This window comes from Elaeis guineensis, chromosome 5 (genome assembly GCF_000442705.2).
Source record: "Elaeis guineensis isolate ETL-2024a chromosome 5, EG11, whole genome shotgun sequence".
NCBI lineage: Eukaryota > Viridiplantae > Streptophyta > Magnoliopsida > Arecales > Arecaceae > Elaeis > Elaeis guineensis.
Genome location: NC_025997.2, coordinates 13,114,685 through 13,133,380, shown reverse-complemented (window position 1 = coordinate 13,133,380; position 18,696 = coordinate 13,114,685). Strand labels below are relative to the sequence as shown.

Here is an 18,696-nt window from a genome sequence, read left to right as displayed (position 1 = left end):
TACGTCCTGAAGGAAGTGGTTCATTAATTGGTTCCGTTCGCTAATCTGACCAACACAGTTGGTGTCTAAGGAAAGCAACGGGGACCCCCATCAACCTTACACTTACCTGACCAGTTGAGCGGCTAGTCTGCTACTTGAAGTGCTTGAAGATGACTTTGGCAGTTAGGAGCTGTCTAGATCTAGGATAATCCATAAAATTGATTGAACCACTTGATTGTTGACTAAAAATATCAAATCTAATTAATTCTTCTGTATCTTCTTAGCATTAGAACTCCTTAGGTTCTCTTCTTTAGAATTCTTTTCCCTCCTACTCTCCTCTTCTCTTTCAAAAAAAAAACTTGTTGAAATTAAAACTCGATGAGATCTTTTGGTGCATGCTAGGACACCGATCATTACAACCTAATTTCACCCATTAGACCTAGAGAAAAAGATTCGAATAAACCAAAACAAAACTATGGATCCAAAACAAGAGGACCGACCCACTACGATAATTGAAGAGAGTATTTTACTCCCTCTCATCTTTACACTTAACGTCATGTATCCAGCCTCCTCCTGCGGAGGCGGCACAATACGAAATCAAGTCCCGCATTATTCAAATGCTCCCATCATTCTATGGACCGACGAATGAGGATTCGTATAAACACTTGGACGAATTTCTTGAGATATGCTCCACAGTAAAAATCCAAAACTTCTCCCGATGATATCCTCAGGTTGAAACTGTTCTCTTTTTCACTTAAGGACAAAGTCAAACATTGGTTAAATTTCCTAGATTCCATAATCATTTCAACTTGGGACCATCTTCAGAGAGAATTCCTCAAGAAATACTTTCCAATTGGAAAAAACGAATCAAATTAAAAAAGCCATCACTAGTTTTTCCCAATTGAATGGTGAACTTTTTCATGAGACATGAAAAAGGTTAAGAGATCTTATTCGTAAATGCCCCCACCACGCTGTCCTCAAATGGCAACTTGTTCAGTGTTTCTACGATGGTCTATCGGAGAAACACCGACAAATGATCGATGCATCGTGTGGTGGGACATTCATGCTAAAGAGTGAGGACGAGGCTTGGCAGCTCTTTGAAACACTTAGTGAGAACTCCCTACATCATATGTCTGCCACCTCTAGAGAACAACCCATGTCTCAACAGAAAAGAGATGGAATCTATCAGATTGAAAATGTTATGGATATCCACAGTAAGATAGATGAGTTGTCCCAAAAATTAGACCGTCTTCTGAATACTGGACACTCTTCGATTCTACCTAATCCAGTGCAAGATGTTTGTGCATTGTGTGCAAGCCCGACTCATTTTGTTAGTGAATGTCCAACCACACCTCAATTTTCTGAATTTGTGCATAAGCAGGTCCAGCAAGCTCAAGCCCAACAAGGTCGTAGATCAGGAAATAATCCATATTCGAACACTTATAACCCCGATCGGAGAAACCACACAAATTTTTTCTGGAGATCACAGCCAGTGGTTGGCTCTGCTGTACCTAAACCAAATTATCAGGACCCGACATATAGGCATGATTCATACCACCAGTTTCAAAATACTCCTCAACCATCTATCACTGGTCACAGCTCAGCTTTTGAGGATAGAGTTCTAAAAGCACTATAACGATTAGAAGTCAACACCCAGACCCTTAACTCTCACACGCAATCCATTGCTAAGCTAGAGACCCAAATAGGTCAACTAGCAACCGCAATCAGTAGGAGAGAGAAAATTACCTAGCCAAACTGAGAGTAATCCGAAGGACAATTCATGGTTGAGAGCTCCAATACTCCAGATACCTTTTATGAACAAGCCAAATCAATCATGACTCTCAAAAATGGAAGGTCATTGAACACACGAGTAAAATCAATGAGACCGACCCTAGACCTCTAAGCCTAAATCACCTAAGAGCAAGGAGGACACAAAAGTAGAAAAAGGACCAACTGCACCGGAATCACCTGACTTGCCTAAAGCCCCATTTTCAAGTGCCCTAAAAGCCCCAGCCCAAATCACCTAAGAGTAAGGAGGACACAAAAGTAGAAAAAGGACCAACTGCACCGGAATCACCGTACTTGCCTAAAGCCCCATTTTCAAGTGCCCTAAAAGCCCCCACTCTTGTGGATAAGAAAGGAAGAAGACTTGATGAGATGTTGGAATTATTTAAGCAAGTCCAAATTAATCTCCCCTTCTAGATGCAATCAAACATGTCCTAGCTTACGCAAAATTTTTGAAGGAATTGTGCATCCAGAAACGTAAATCTCGATCACAACTCCCGAAGAAAGTATGCCTCACCGAACAAGCTAGCTCTGTATTCCAGCACGCTACCCCTCCAAAGCTTAAAGATCCAGATACCCCTACCATTTCTTGCATTATAAGAGACCTTCACATCGAATAAGCTCTCCTATATCTAGGAGCGAGTGTGAACCATTTACCTAGCTTGGTTTATAAACTTTTTGGATTCGGAGAATTGAAACCCACATCGGTCACTCTACAGTTAGTTGATAGATCAATTAAGACACCACGTGGGATGATCAAGGATGTTTAGGTCAAGGTAGATGAGTTCTATTTTTCAGTTGATTTTTAGTCCTTGACATGGAACTGAGTGGCAATCCAAGGTAAATTTCCATATCTTAGGCAGACCCTTCCTAGCTACGGCAATGCGTGCATCAATTGTAGGACAGGATCATAACGTATCATTTGGGAATAAGAAACTGAGATTAAATGTGTTTAGTGCATCCAGGGACCATCAATGGATAGTTGCTTCGAGATAGATACATTCAAGGATATTATAGAGGAAGCAACATCAATGATTTTTGCACATAATTTCGAGACACCCATTTGACGTACTTTGGAGTGGACGACTGTGATATGAAGGGAGGTAGGAAGAAGTAAACATTTTAGTTGATACATCAAGTGATGAAACTACTCCCCATTGGACAATCAAATATGAGCCATTGCCTGCATTAGCCAATACACCCACAGCCCCATCATTAGAATCACCACCTGCACTAGAATTAAAGCCACTTCCGGCCACACAAGTATGCATTCCTAGGACCTAATGACACCCTTCCGGTGATCATTGCATCAAACTTGACCCCGGATCAAGAAGCACAATTGGTTGGTGTTCTGAAGGAAAATAAAAAGACTATCGACTGGTCCATTACCGATCTAAAAGGAATTGACCCTCCATCTGTATACACCATATTCATTGCGAGACAGATGCCAAACCCCATCGAAACATGTAGAGGAGACTGAACCCAAATATGCGGGTAGTGAAGAAAGAGGTGGTAAAATAGTTAGACGCTGGAATCATCTACCCCATATCCGATAGTAAATGGGTCAGCCCTACTCTAGTACCTAAAAAAGCAGGTATTACTGTGGTGGAGAATGAAGAAGGTGAATTGCTTCCCACTCGCATACCATCTGATTGGCGAGTGTGCATTGACTATAGGAAACTCAATACCGTTACTAGAACGGATCATTTTTCATTACCCTTCGTTGATCAAATCCTAGAACGGCTAGCAGGTCAACATTTTTTTATTTCCTAGATAGTTATTCGGGGTACAATCAGATACCTGTATTTCTGGATGACCAAAAAAAGACGACCTTCACTTGCCCTTACGGCACTTTCGCTTTTCGACGTATGCCGTTCGGACTCTGCAATACACCCGCTACATTTCAACGGTGCATTTTGGCCATTTTTTCGGATATGGTGGATAAATATCTCGAAATATTTATAGATGATTTCTCCGTATTTGGAACCACTTTTGAGGATTGTCTTCATAACCTCTCCAAAATCCTTAAGCGCTGCACGAAGACAAATTTGGTTTTAAGTTAGGAAAAGAGTCATTTCATGGTTCGGGAAGGAATCGTATTGGGACATTATTTTCGAAAGGGGATTGAGGTAAATAAAACGAAAATTGAGGTCATGTCAAAACTACCACCCCCCACTTCGGTTCGACAAATACGATCTTTCTTAGGTCATGCTGATTTTACAGATGCTTCATTAAAAATTTTAGTAAAATATCGAGACCCTTGTGCAATTTGCTGGCCAAGGATACACCATTTGTCTTTAATGAAGAATGTCTACAAGCCTTCTACACGTTACGAACAGTCCTGACAACAGCATCCATAATAAAACCTCTTGATTGGTCCTTCCCATTTGAAATCATGTGTGACGCTTCTGATTTTGCAATAGGAGCCATCTTAGGTCAAAGAATCAATAAGGAGCCACATGTGATCTATTATGCTAGCAAAATTCTATCCGATGCTCAATTGAACTCCACCACGACAGAAAAAGAGCTACTAGCGATGGTATTTGCCCTTGATAAATTTCGTTCATATCTGTTAGGGTCTAAGATTCTAGTGTATTCTGATCACGCGGCTTTAAAACATCTGCTCTCAAAGAAAGATACTAAACCACGATTGATCAGATGGATCCTTCTGCTTCAAAAATTTGATCTAAAAATCCGAGACAAGAAAGGTTCCAAAAATGTGGTCGCTTATCATATTTCTAGAATCTTAGTTGATCATATGATGGTACAGATGAAGTCAAAGAAAAATTTTCTGACGAATAACTTTTTGCAACATCCTCTGATCAAATCCCATGATTTGCCCACATCATTAACTACTTGGCAACAGGGCATGTTCCTCTCCATTGGATAAAACAGGAGAAGGATCGATTCTTCTCACAGGTCAAACATTATTATTGAGAGAAACCCGAATTGTTCAAACATTGCTCTGACCAAGTGATTCGACGCTGTTCCTGAGGGTGAGTATCAAAGTATACTTACCTTTTGTCATTCTCATGCATGCGGGGACATTTTAGTGGGAAAAAAACGGCCGCAAAAGTGTTACAAAGTGGATTTTACTGACCGACATTATTTAAGGATGCACATAAATTTTGCCTTGAGTGCTTGTGCTGTCAGCAAACGAAAAATATTTCTAGAAAAAACATGATGCCCCTATCTCCCATCTTAGTCGTGGAAGTTTTTGATGTTTAGGGAATCGATTTTATGGGCCCCTTTCCTCCATCCTATGGATATGAATATATTTTGGTTGCGGTAGATTACGTATCTAAATAGGTTGAGGCTAAGGCAATCAGAACGAATGATCACAAGATGGTAATCAAATTCATCCAACAGAATATCTTAAGTCGATTTGGTTGCCCAAAGCCATTATTAGTGGAGGTACACACTTCACGAATAGGCACTTTAAAAGTTTAATGAAGAAATATGGAATCACTCACAAAGTTGCCACACCACATCACCCCCAAACTAATGGCCAAGTAGAAGTCTCCAACAGGGAGATCAAACGAATTCTTGAAAAGACGGTTAGGCCTGATCGAAAAGATGGTCTGGACGATTAAACGATGCATTATGGACCTACCGTACTACATACAGGACCCCGATAAAAATGTCTCCTTATCGATTCGTTTTTGAAAAAGCCTGCCATCTACCGGTAGAGCTAGAATACAGCACATTTTTGGCCATAAAGCAATTCAATTTCGATATGAAAAATGCTAGTAATAGAAGATTACAATTGAACGAATTAGAAGAGCTACGCAATGAAGCATATGAGAGTTCACGAATTTATAAGGCTCGAGCTAAGGCTTATCACGATAAATACATTTCACGAAAAACGTTCGAACCTAATCAAAAAGTGTGGCTTTATAATTCGAGGTTGCGACTATTCCCTGAAAAACTCCGTTCACGTTGGGATGGACCATATGTCATAACTCAGATGTTCCCTCATGGAGCAATTGAAATCAAAGATCCTAAACAGGAAAACACCTTCAAAGTAAATGGCCAACGATTGAAACATTATGTGAATGAAATTAGAGATGGCGAGCAAGTTGACTCAATTGAATTACAGGATCCAGTTTACAATTGAACTTTGGCTTGGTCTGGCTGAAGATCTTAAACTTAGCACTTGTTGAGAGGCAACCCAATATTTATTTTTCAGCTATCCAGTTTCTTTTTATTTTATAGAAATTTCTAAAAAGGACAATTAGCCAAGTTGGGGGAGCACCATGATCAATGGAGTCAAGAACACACTAGCCCAGCAATGAACGATATCTTAATCAATATTACACACATCGAACTCAGATGGTGTCCTTCTTTGTTACACTCTATTTTTACTTTGTTATGATTCTCTTCTTCCATTGGGGATAATGAAAATTAAGTTGGAAGGGAGAATAACTAATTAAGTCCTTGAGTATGGTCAGAAATAATTAGTTTTGTACATCTAAATTTTGTCTCAATTTGAAGTTAACTAGGCACTCTAATCAATAAATGATTAACGGTATAGATAATTTTAGAGATATCGAAAAAAAATTATTAAGGACACCCAATTAATAGAAGAATTTAGATCAGACTAAATTTTGAAGTAATTCTAGAACCCTTTTCCCACCATCTCAATGAAGCATCTGCTTTATGAGGGTATGGATGGAAAGGTCGAGATATGCAAAAAAAATTATTTTTCAAAAAAATAAAAAATAAAAAAAATAAGGAGACTAAACGTAAGAAGACAATAAACCCTGCTCACATCAAGTTTGAGGACTTAAAGAGTATAGTGGAAAGTCAGTGAAAGAAGATCTTTAAAAATTTTATGGCTAATACTCAACCATTAATTGGGTCGAATTGATAATCCAATGAAGTACCTCTTTAATGATCTAGCCAGATATCAACTATAGTTAAGAATGTTTAGGATAACTTTTAATTCAAGGACAATTTGATGTACAATGCTAATGTATCTATTTTACTCGAGGACGATAAAGTTCAAATTAGGAGGTATGATGAATACTTAATCTAGGATGCTAGAGGCACTAAATATTGTAATCATTAATGTTATTTTACTAAGAATTTAATGCTATCTAGTTTATTTGCAGGTAATTGGAGTTTGGGTTCATACGATTCAATTTGGACTCAAATTGGTTCAGATTTGAGTGAACCAACAATCAGCTCTTATTTCAGTGTGAACGCAACTTAAAGATCAAGATCAAAAGCAATCTCTCCAATCAAAGGCCCAGATTAAAAGATAAATGGAACTAAATGTGAACACAACTTATTGATCAACGGAGGAGAATCAATATGAAGATCCAAGATCCTTATTCACACTCCCATCTCTCTTTTCATGAAACCCTAGCTCCTCACTCTATAAATAGAACCCCAAGGCCTCCCCTTTTTGGAATCAAGCCCACGCTTAAGTTCTCTTCAAGCTTCTCTCTTTCTCTCTCCCTCTTCCTCTTCTTCATAAGTCTAGGGGAGGTACTAATCCTAGCACAACATATTCCTCCATAGATCCCTTTTCCACATCCCATCAAATCTAGAGAGGTTCTAATCCTAGTGCCGCTACCCTTTCTCTGTTACATATCCGCTTCCATCAACCTTTCTTCCTTGGAGTTCCTGTACCAAGCCTTCCAACCATCCTGTCGCTGTCTGCACGGAGGAAGACGAAGGATTCAAAGAGACACATCCACCATCGGGCGCAGCAAGAAGATCAACTTGGTTTAATTATCTTGTATCGTAATTTTTTTATTTTCTTTATGTATACTTTTTTATTAGATTAATGAAAAGTAATTTTATTTTTCATGCTTCTTTCTTAGTCTTTTTTTTATAATTTATTATTTTTTCTTTTGCGTTTTCAAAATAATCAACTAAGATCCCTGCGAATACAATCCCGACTCACCCTATCTACATAGTAGTGAGTAGGGTTAATTTTGGTGTGCTATGACACGCATCAAAGACATATTTAGTATATCTCTAAACTTAGTATCTCTCTAAATATAGTATGTACTTACTTTTCAAGTACGTATTTCTTTCTTTATGTACTTGTTTCTCATCTATTTAAAGAGATAAGATCTTATTAATGAATTGAATTCCTTTTGAACTTTTCCTTTCAACAGTAACAACATAACATTATATTTTTTCTTTAAAAAAAAATGGATTACAAAATGGGAATGTCAGCAGAATCCACTTGCAACTAGTATTGAAGACTGAGATCAATCCCTAGCTGAGTGCACAGAGAGCTAAGCATGATTTAAAAAAAAAAAAAGCCACCAAGAGCTAATAAGACAAAAGAAAGAATTAATGCAGGTGAGAATGAACAATAATGACATTAACTTAAAGCACATAAACAAGCAGTAAAAGTGCCTGAATCCTGAAGAGTAGTCATTTGGTCACAAAAGAAAGCCTCGTAGGATGGGCTTCTGCCTAGTGCTGCTTGAAATGATTTCAGCCACAAATTGATTCAATAATCAGTTGATAATCTTTTCAGTGAGAACCACTTATAACGTTTCTCTAAGGTTAACACTGCAGTTCAAAGCTATGATTATGAGTTGTTTGACATAGACCCCCAATCTCACCAAGCATAACAATGAACTTGCATTCTTTAATGATGAAAGCAAGTTTTATGGTAAACTTGCACCCAAGGTGCAATAAATGATATTTCTTGATTAGCCCTAAACAATTAAGTGATTAATATGCCTTCCCCAAAACTTTGGTGAGAGTAACCTTAGTCGATTTTTGAAATTTGAACTGATCAACTGACATGAAAAGGAAGAGCCCTAACATTTTATTTCAGGTTTATCGAGTAAAAGTTGGACTTTGATATCTTAAGTCTGCAGTTGGATAGATCTAAACCAAGAAGCCACAATGAGACATAATTGAAGGAACAGAAAACCTATAATTAAATATGCTTAGTTCTAATTTAATTTCAGAACCATGCTGCTTTCCATATTCGTTGCACAATAGAGAAATGGGAAAGAAGGAACAGCATATGGGAAGAGAAACAAAAGAAGGATAAAAGAAAAATAAAGAAGCAACATAGAAGTAAAAGAATGAGTAAGGAAAATGAAGAGTTACATATGTTACAAAGAGCTGAAATAGCATACCAACTCCCATCCTATTTGATAGAAACATATCTCGTATGATAAAATCTATAATCAGAGAAAGCCTTTATAATTATATCCGTACCAGCACCTATACCAAGTTCATCTACTTCACATCCTGAAAAACCATATAAAAACGTCATTATTTCTTCCCATGTGAAGACTTTCACAATCCTTAATTGCTTTGATACCTCCCAAAATATCCCTAAACAACCTAAAATAGCCTCACAAACTCTAAAATTCTAATTCCTCTTGGACTCTCAAGATGAATCCTTTCCTTCATCGCAGAAAAACAGTTCCTACTCCTCAAGGTCATACTGTTTTCCTGTTTGAGTCACGGGTTGACAGTTCAACCACAGATCAACCACGAGTTGACCGTACAATCTAACACTGCAAGTCCTGGAACCCCTCTTTCCTTTCTCAACCCACTCCTCCAAGATATTGGACCCCCATCCCTCCATCTAAAAATCCCATGCCCATCTGAGATTCCTAAGCTAAGCAAACATTTGTCTCCATCTTAAACACCACTCACCTTAATCCTTCCATCTAAACTCCCTAATCTCTTCTTCCTTTGTCTCAAACTCTATTGACCTCCTCTCTTCTACAAGGGACTCTAATCCCATGACCAAGTAATCATCCAAGAAAAAGTTTGGCAACAGCCAAGCCACGAGCTATTGAAGTCACACTCCAAAGAAAGAGAGGAAAAAGGAAAAAACCACATTGTAATTCGGCCCACCACATTGGTTCCCAGCCCCTCCTCACCTCCATTTCTCTTATGACACATCAGCCCAAGCGAAGGAAAAGAGAGTGAAGAAAACCCCAACAGAAGGATCGAGATTATTATTATTTTTTTCAATTTCTTTGGTTAAGTAGTCAAAATGTCCCAAGGCCAGAACCAATTTGACCACCAGTTCAAATGACTGAACTGTTTGACCCACAAGGTCAAATGGTTTTCTCAGAATTACGGGTTTTTGTGTGACCTGACCTGCTAGAACTCCCAGGTGACAAGCCAAGTGGACTAACTTGATTGATGTGCCCAGTTCATTAAACATTAGTTCTTCCCAACACACACTCCCACACCATCACATATTCTCTTATCCTCAGTTTACATCACTGCATAGCATGACCATGACACTCCAGCTTTTTGCTCCATACCTTTGTTGTGGCCCCAATTCTTTCTCCTCCGATTTCTTTGTTAGATTTTAAGAGCACAAGGATGTGGATTTGCTCAACAGGTTCCGGACAGGAGGTAATAACCATGATGAAGGTCGACAAGGAAAAATTATGCTAGGCCATCAAAGATCTAAAGTGAGTTCAGGACCATCAAAGATCTAAAGTAAGTTCACAATCTAAGTGAGTTCAAGGCCATCTAAGATCTGAAGCGAGTTCAAGGCCATCAAAGATCTGAAACGAGTTCAAGACTATCGAAGATTCAATATTGGAATTGCAGTCCATGGGAAGAATTTGCAGCAAAATTTAGAGAATTTTGTTGAGCATCATAACCTAACTATAGTCAGGGATATAAATCTCAAAGCATCATTGAGCACCTTGCCTAGGTGAACTCAAGCATTAGAAACTTCACAGTGTATGATTACCCATGATATAAAAAGCATGTTGATAAGACTATTCTATTGCTGGAGCCTTTTTTTTTTAATCTAAATATTTTAGAACAGTAATATTTAATGTACAGTAATCAAAACGTCCAAAACTATCAGATGGATTGACACTTTTTCACTCAAAAAGCATATCAAAGGTTTGTATCCTGGTCCTCTGAGCCTATAAGCCATAGTTTTTTAACATCATACATCATAGGAAGAGAAAGGAGAGCATTTTACTCTTTGTTCTCTTTTTTTTCTTTACAACTTCTGCTTCCCACGTGACTGACCTCATCAAACCTAAACATAAAAGACTTGATGAGCAACATAATATATACTTTGTAACGAGAAGCAAAATATAAGTTGGATTTTTTATGTTGCATAGGTCACCTAACCTACCATCTTGGTTGTTCGAGATGCAATTTTTTAATCCTACATGGCTAATGAAATGGCTTTCTGAATAATACAGATATCCACAATTTAACAATGTCCACCAAATCAAAGCAAATTATATATATTAGATCGTTCACTTGGTCACCATTTTTCTTTTTTGATGCTTGGTCACTGTTTTTCATCTTGGCTAGTAGTAGAGACCCAACTTGATCCAAACAGAAATAAATTAAAATTCTAAGTCACTTTATCCACTTCCACCATTCAATTTTCCCATGCTACAAACTAGCTACTTGTATATTGCATCATCTTTGTTAAAATTCATACAGTTTGTAGTTTGCATTGATGTAGATTAATGGTCAACAAAAGGCCAATAAATCTATTATTAGCTTTTTCTTTGTTCACTTTCTAATACAAAAAAATAACCTTGGTGTAGGTTAACTAGATATCCATAGCTGACTTCAATCACAGAGTAATCACCTTGGGGGCCACGTTGCAGTGGCTAAACAAAACGATGTTCATTCTAAAATCCCTCACTTCTTTTGTCCTTCCCATCTTAGTAACGCAATGGCTAAAGGTTTGACTCAACAAATGGTACAACCCCCAAGGAAGGGCTCCTAAACAGCCTCCTTGCTATCATCAACAACATCCAAACAATTGTTGATAACCAAAGTTAAACTCTACTCTTGAACAACTGTCATTGCATTAAAAAACTGCATTCCCTTCATGCCAATCACAACTATCTCCCCTTACAACTTACCCTTAACCACCTAAATTAGGGCACCATACCTTCAATTAGTGCTTGCATCACTTTTTCCAATACATAAAAATCAATGTCCTCTTTCATAATCCAATTACCTTCCAAATTTAGGCTTCTCGCAGTTAACACAGCTTGCCTTCTTCAGACATTATATTGTCTTTTTTTCCCCAAATATTTAATGATTGTCTTTTTATCCCCAGATGCTTAATGCTCTTGAATGCTTCCTCTAATACATCTACTTATCCAATCCTCTTGCACATTAGGAAATAGGGAGTCTTTCATCATCGATTTTCTTCTATATTTATCCAATGAGTTCTCTTCATTAGCTTCCTTAGCTTCTTAATGAAAGACACCCAAAAGCAAGAAACCTTATGGTATGTTCCCATGACTACTAGTTATAGAGAAATAATGCACTATGTCTACCTCCAAGGTCATGTATCTTCCTAGGTAAAAAAAAAAAATTCCATAAAAGGTGCCTTAAAGAGAGAAATGATGAAAAATAATGCCACAACTAGTTCCATCAAGTTAATTTTTCCTAAAAGGGTGCACATATTACCATCATTCATCAAATATTTCTTAATCAAACTATCCCAAAAATAAGATCAAACTTATCAATGGCAAAAATAGATAGCCAAACAGTAGATTGCAAAACTATATATCTTTTTAATAAAGGTCACCTAGACAATAGCTTATTCCCATTATGATGTGATTTGGAAGCAATTAAAAATTTAGACCGCAATATATCTCTTGAGGTACCACAAGGCAAATAAATGTCCCAGCTTCAATAGTTCCTGCTTGTGTTATTTTTCTTATGCTTATCCTGAACAGAAAAAACAAACACATGCAAGCATGAAATGTCACAAGAAAAAATGTGCATGCTGCACACATACATATTCTTAACAATCTTAACTTTGTATGCTCCACATACAATTCTGTAGATTATCAAGTCCTCTCCACAAACTAGAGGGTCGTCACTCACCAGTAATACAACTTCCAAAATCCCCATAGTCACTTCTGCAATGTCTAACCAAGAAAAGAGAGGGATAGATGCACTCATACATTCACAACCATAAACCCACATATTCATGCATGCACACAAGCACAAACACCCTTCTCCCTTCCTTTTATTCTTATAAGTCTGACAATGAATGGCAAGTTGGTCCATTCTTCTCTTTATCAATTACATGTTTTTTTTTTCATCAATACCATCCTCTAACCTAAGTACAAACATTAAAATTTCTTAATTAACAAACTTACAAGAAGCTATTAATAAATTCTAGCACATGATACACAAACTACATAGTCCAAATCAATGCATAAAATAGATAAGAAATGCAGGAGGAATGTCATTATGATGAAACCAGTCAATAACATGCTAAACAGGTAGAAATTGGCTAGACAGTTAGACACCAGCCCAAACATCAGCCTTAAGGTCACATTATGTAACAGAGATCCTGCTTATTAACATTTTTATCAAAGGGAATTGAGATTTAAGACATGGTGCACAATAAAGTGACCCCAAAATCCCTTCAGATTCTATGACCATTTTTACAATCTAGAAAACCAGCACTCACTAGATGATATACAAGGTTAGAAGTCGAAGGGCACCAAACTACGTTCTGAGAACCAGTAATGCTGTAGTGAAACTATGTCCAGCACAAGATACACTTGCAGCACAATGATTATTGAAAATTATATGTCAAAAAGATGAAAAGAGAGTTTGTTCCTCTGCTCCTCCTTCGCTTGTCCATCTATTCAATGATGATTGAAAATTAAATGTCAGGAAGATGGAATGAGAGTTTGCTCATCTGTTCCTCCTTCACATGTCCATCTATTGCCTCTTACACCTAGGGGTGTAAATAAGCCAAGCTTGATCGAGCCTTGGTCTCACCAAGCTTGCTTGAAATTGATTTAGAGCTTGAAATGCTGGTTGTTCGCTGCTATTTTAAACTCAATTAGAGTCTAATTTCGAAGTAAGCTAAACACATGCCTAATCAAGTAGTTTGCAAATCCTAAATTAAGCCAGAAATTAATTCAAGCTGGAACCAATCTCAGTTCAAGCTTGAATTCAAGCCTGGTTCAAGCTTGGTAATTCTGAATTAACATTTAATGGATTCAAATGTTACAACATATGCTAATTAAAACCTTAATTATAAAGAAATAATTGAGAAAAAAATATTAAAAATGCTATTGCTTATGCTGCTCTACAGAAAACCAAGCCTTATCAAGCCGATCTTGAATCAGCTGGGTTTTTTTTTTTTTGGCTTGGCTTGAAATTATTTTCGAGCCTGAAGTGCTGGTTCAAGCTTGGTTCATTGTGTCTTGAACCAAAGTTTGAGCCAAGCCTGCTCCAAAGCCAACCTTGAGCTGTTATCTCTTTTGCCACCCCTACTTATACCCAAGGATTCAGATCCCAACAGGAGGACAGGGTGTCCCGCTAACGTCCCAGCATTCCAATCGAGACATCTTGGGACGTCCCCTATCCCAAATATCAAGACGGGGCGGGATGGCAGCGCATCCCATTTCATAGAAAAACCAGGATAGTCCTATCCCATGGGATTTAAAACCTTGCTTATACCTCTCTCTCTTTCTCTCTAAGACATCATAATGTTGAGCCCTTTCCAAAGAGTCACTTGTCAGCAGGCCTCTAAGTCAATATTCATTCACATCAACCACCCTCATGATCATATTCAGTTCACTCTACAATCCTTTCCCATCCAAAGTATATGTGACCCAGCAAAAATCAGTCATTATTTCCATATCAAAATTATTTTTACCCGATGTATCTTGATTTTTTTCCCGGAAATCTTGATATCAAACCTGCAAGTTGCAGCCTTCACAATGAGTAGATAGATGAAGAAATATAACGTTGTAGATACTGGCCACAACAAAAAATGAAAGGACAAACAAAACTAGTTATCATATTAAGCTTAAAAGCACACTGAAGCATTCTAACTTATTGTCATAAATTAACCATTAGGAAATTAGGGAGTATGAGTTACCTCCTACAGGTGTAAACTCGCCAAGATCATATCTTCGCACAGGTGGTGTCCATCCAGGTGCCTGCAAATTATCAGATGGGCTCCCTAAATAAGAAAGTGCCCCATCAGACACTGAATGGTAATGATTTGGGTACTGGTCGCTGCTGACACCACTTCTGCTTTCCTTACTGTGTGATGATAATGATGACCCATATATGGGAGCTTCATGAACCCTATGAGATAATCCATCCGATTGAAACCTACAATCCCATCTCCTTGACAAAGGAGGGGAGAAGCTTGAATTCATTTGCCAATGAGGTTCACTGGGATCCATGGAACAATCTCGACTGGCTGTATTGGATTTTCGTCCATGTGGCCCGGCGGCCACACAACAGAGAGCACCCGTCTTAGCTATTTTTATGAGATGGCGTGGAGATGCAATGGAAGAAATTATGCATTAATCAAACACTTGTGACTTCCTTCCAATGGGAATCATTTATGAGTCTTCACTCCAAAATGAATGGTAAGACACCATGCATCCAACATTGAGTCAGCATCAGTTATTGGACATGTTGATAAGAGTACCTGCTACAATAATTTAAGCTCCAGTGTTATAATAGGCTTGCAAAAAAAAAATATCTCAATTAAAATAGAGACAAAATTAGTATCATAATGTCCTCTCTCAATCAGATCTTCAAAATTTGCAGCTAAGCATTGGTCTAATTTCAGAATTTTAATGTTGTTCATCAGCTGATGAGAATGCTAAAAAAAAAAAAGGCTTTACTCGTGACATATACTACTTTATACATTTAATCACAGACTTTTATCTCTCTAAACAGCTCCTCCAATCCACTAATGATGCACTTGTCGACCCCCCTGCAGAGACAAGTAACCACTCAAGCAATATGATAATTACTAAGGCACATAAATAACAATCTGATCAATATTTCTGAAGCACATCTTTTAAATATAATAAACATTAAAGCATACTAGACATAGATATACATAGCCACATGAACCTTCTAAGAATAGGTTAGAGATAAATCATTAACATGTCTCTTTAAATATCTCAAAGAACAAGCATCAACTGCACTAAAAGACTAGCATTTATGATTAACTTGCCATCTGTTTTACAAAGCTTATTCAGAAGTTTATGTATATATTTTTTCCAAGAAAAGCATCACATTTATTTGGATGGGCCCTGGTGAAATATACTAAATTTGGCATAAAGGAAGGCACCATTTTTTTTTTTTTTAAAGTTAGCTTGACATTATAATTTTTTAGCCTGCAGTAGAGGGGCAACTTGCTGATGATATGTGGGCTGCTGAATGCTAGCATTCTACTCGGCAGGAGACTTTTTACTAATCTACATTGCAAGATTAAATAGCATGTCAGAGAATGGAAAATCCTACTTCAAGTGAGGGGGGAAGGTAAAATGAAGTCATGCCCATTTTGCACCAAAACACTGTGGGAGACTCTACATTACAGAGCAAACAACTTGCTAGATGAACCATACAGAATCCGATCCATACATCAAGTCAAACACATGCTTTCGATGTGTCAACTAAATAAAATACCACAGCAAGTAATTCATTCATCGAAAACCTATGGCAAGTTAATAAGCCATGAATGGAATTTCTGGTAGGAGAGAAGAGGTAAAGTGTGCTCATTAACTTAAAATAATAAGACTGGCTTATGAAAATTTCCAAAAAGAAATCAAGTATTACTAGACCAAGTCATCAATTTTATAGTTTGACACCATGAATCTGTAAGTTCTGCCCACACCACAAACATGTGCCACGACAAAATATAGCTTCATAGACAACAACCCAGCCATCTATTTTGTTTTTTCTTCATTCTCCGACTAGCCACATGATTACATAAGGTTCCAGGCTTCCATATTCCATATTCACAGTCCCTCAACCCTAAAAAACAAATGAGGTGTAATACATATCTTAGGGAAAGAAAGGATAAACCCAAGTAGGGGCAAAAAATCAAATAAGAAGCACAATATGGCAATAAATCAATCCAAAAAATAATCTTGGTGCGCTTCGAACCAATAGATTTAGGTATATAAGATGAATAACCCACAACGATCACTAAGAAACCACCAAAATCAAAAATAATCTCCACCTGCAAGAGAAAAATCGCATCTTGGAGCAAACGAAATAAAGAAACCAGATTAAATGAACACGAAATCAACCGAAATCACATGATTCGTGTGGACAAGTGAATAAAAATCGGCATAAACCGCCAGAAAAGAAGGAAGAGATGGAGAGGAAGATACCTGGAGAAATTTCTAGGGCTTGGAAGCGTGAACAGGAAAAGGAGCAGCAAGGCCCGAGCTCTTAACGATAAGAGAGCCTCGGAGGAAGAGAAAAAAAAGGGGGGATAATACAAGGCGAGGGTGACGTAACATCTCCCTCTCTCTTTCTCTCTCTCTCAGATGGTTAATACACGGACAAATGGCAAGCCACTGCCTAACTTCTGCTATGGATTCTGGTTGCCATATTTAGCAATAAGCCAGCAACGGAGAAGAGCACGTGCATCTCTCGTGACATGGATGCGGTTGATAAGAACGCTGTAAATCTGTGATCTGTGGGATATGGCATGCAATACGACAATTTACCAACAAAAAAATACAAAACTTGAATGTGAAAATAGAACCTAGATTCAAGTCTTGGATGATGCCATCCGATGACTTTGACATTCCAATATCTGCTTTAGAATGCGAATATGTGTTAATGCACATAGATCATCTAACTACTTTGACATTGTAACATGTTTTTATAGCTTAATAGATGGGTTGGATGGGGTGATACTAAATTCATCTTGTTCCTTGGACCCAGATTTTAGTAATGCAGTAGAATCTCTGCTACTAGAAGTTGTTTCAACAACAAACAATGTTTTATCACCATCCTACAGTAATTGCCTTTATACATGGATTGCTATAATATATTTTTGTTTGTTTTGTCAAGATAACAATTTCTAACATCATGCATGAACATATAATTGATTATGATTAACATTTGCACTGTATTCTTCTCGCCCGCTATATTTCATTAAAATGGTTGGTAGTAATCAATGTGATGACCATCATATGTCTGGTAAAATCTCTGATAATAACAATCTCTTCATTATTTGTGATGATATAGGTTGTGGTATTGTCATGGCCATTATTATAGAACTACAGAATTGTTTCTTCCTGTTTTTTTTTTTTTTTTTTTTTGATTAAGTGATCTTGATATTTGAAAGAGAGGCTTTTGTTAGGAAAAAGGCCATGGTTGAAAGTCAGACTTATTTTGCCTACCAAAAAAAAAGCTAAGCTCATTCGAACTTTTAAGTACAAGGCATAACGTGGGAGACACAGATGGGGCCTGAAGGCCAGCTTAGGTGGACCCTTGCAGGATAGATCGGATGCCGGATTTGGAACTAATCAAGGAGTGGTCCAATTAGATCTCTTTCCAAAATCCAAACCAAGAGAAATTAATGGTGCCCTGTGGGGCCAGTTGGTGAACTCTCCTTGATGCCTCCGTTTCCCATTGGCTGGGGTATGGCATGTTCTGTTTGGATTGGGCTAGAGCAAGGACATCATTGGATCCCTGTCTCGGAAGGGAACTCTCTTTGATTGGATTATAGAGATATTATTTCTGATTCGACGTCATGCTTAGGATATATCCTTTTAAACAACGGCTTTGAATCCCAAGTCCATACGTATATTTCTATTAGAGGCTTTTATCCCTTTAGGGTGTTTCATGATGTGTACTAAGGCTGCAAATAGATTAGATTGACCCATAATCCGATTCGATCTGATCTTATTAAATCTGATCCAACCTAAGTAGACCCGATTTGATCCATGTTAAAGGATCTATGGAGTCGGATCGAATTCTAAAATTAGATCTATTCTATTTTTCGGATAGGATCTTAATGTACTGAATTCGGATTTAATCCGACCTATTTAACTTTGTTTATTGATTTGGTTCTTATATTCAATAACCTGACCCGAACTTGAATCGAATCTCAAATACCAAACATAGGCTATTCCCAGAAAAAATTAACAAAGCCTCCTCATCTCACTTGCAACGTTCCTT

At 37.6% G+C, this 18,696-nt stretch overlaps 1 protein-coding gene and 1 non-coding gene across 17 annotated transcripts in view; both read right to left on the bottom strand.

The window, feature by feature from the left end:
- Positions 1 to 17,089, bottom strand: part of LOC105044912 (uncharacterized) — a 38,181-nt gene extending 21,092 nt beyond the window's left edge. For 2 of the 16 annotated variants that reach the window (XM_073257560.1, XM_073257572.1), the window contains exons 1-3: positions 16,893 to 17,089; positions 14,627 to 15,193; positions 10,715 to 10,774 (exon numbers count right to left, since the gene is read on the bottom strand). In XM_073257560.1, the coding sequence (XP_073113661.1) occupies positions 10,715 to 10,774; positions 14,627 to 14,939 (373 nt within the window). In that variant the 5' untranslated portion in view covers positions 14,940 to 15,193; positions 16,893 to 17,089. Of the gene's footprint in view, positions 1 to 10,714; positions 10,775 to 14,626; positions 15,194 to 15,412; positions 15,482 to 16,332; positions 16,531 to 16,662; positions 16,686 to 16,892 lie in introns of those variants that run through there. The other 14 variants (XM_073257569.1, XM_073257570.1, XM_073257563.1 and 11 more) reach the window with 14 other exon arrangements.
- Positions 849 to 954, bottom strand: LOC140858291 (small nucleolar RNA R71). The gene has a single exon (XR_012141857.1). It is a non-coding gene; the product is annotated as a small nucleolar RNA R71 (small nucleolar RNA).
- Positions 17,090 to 18,696: the final 1,607 nt, after the last annotated feature.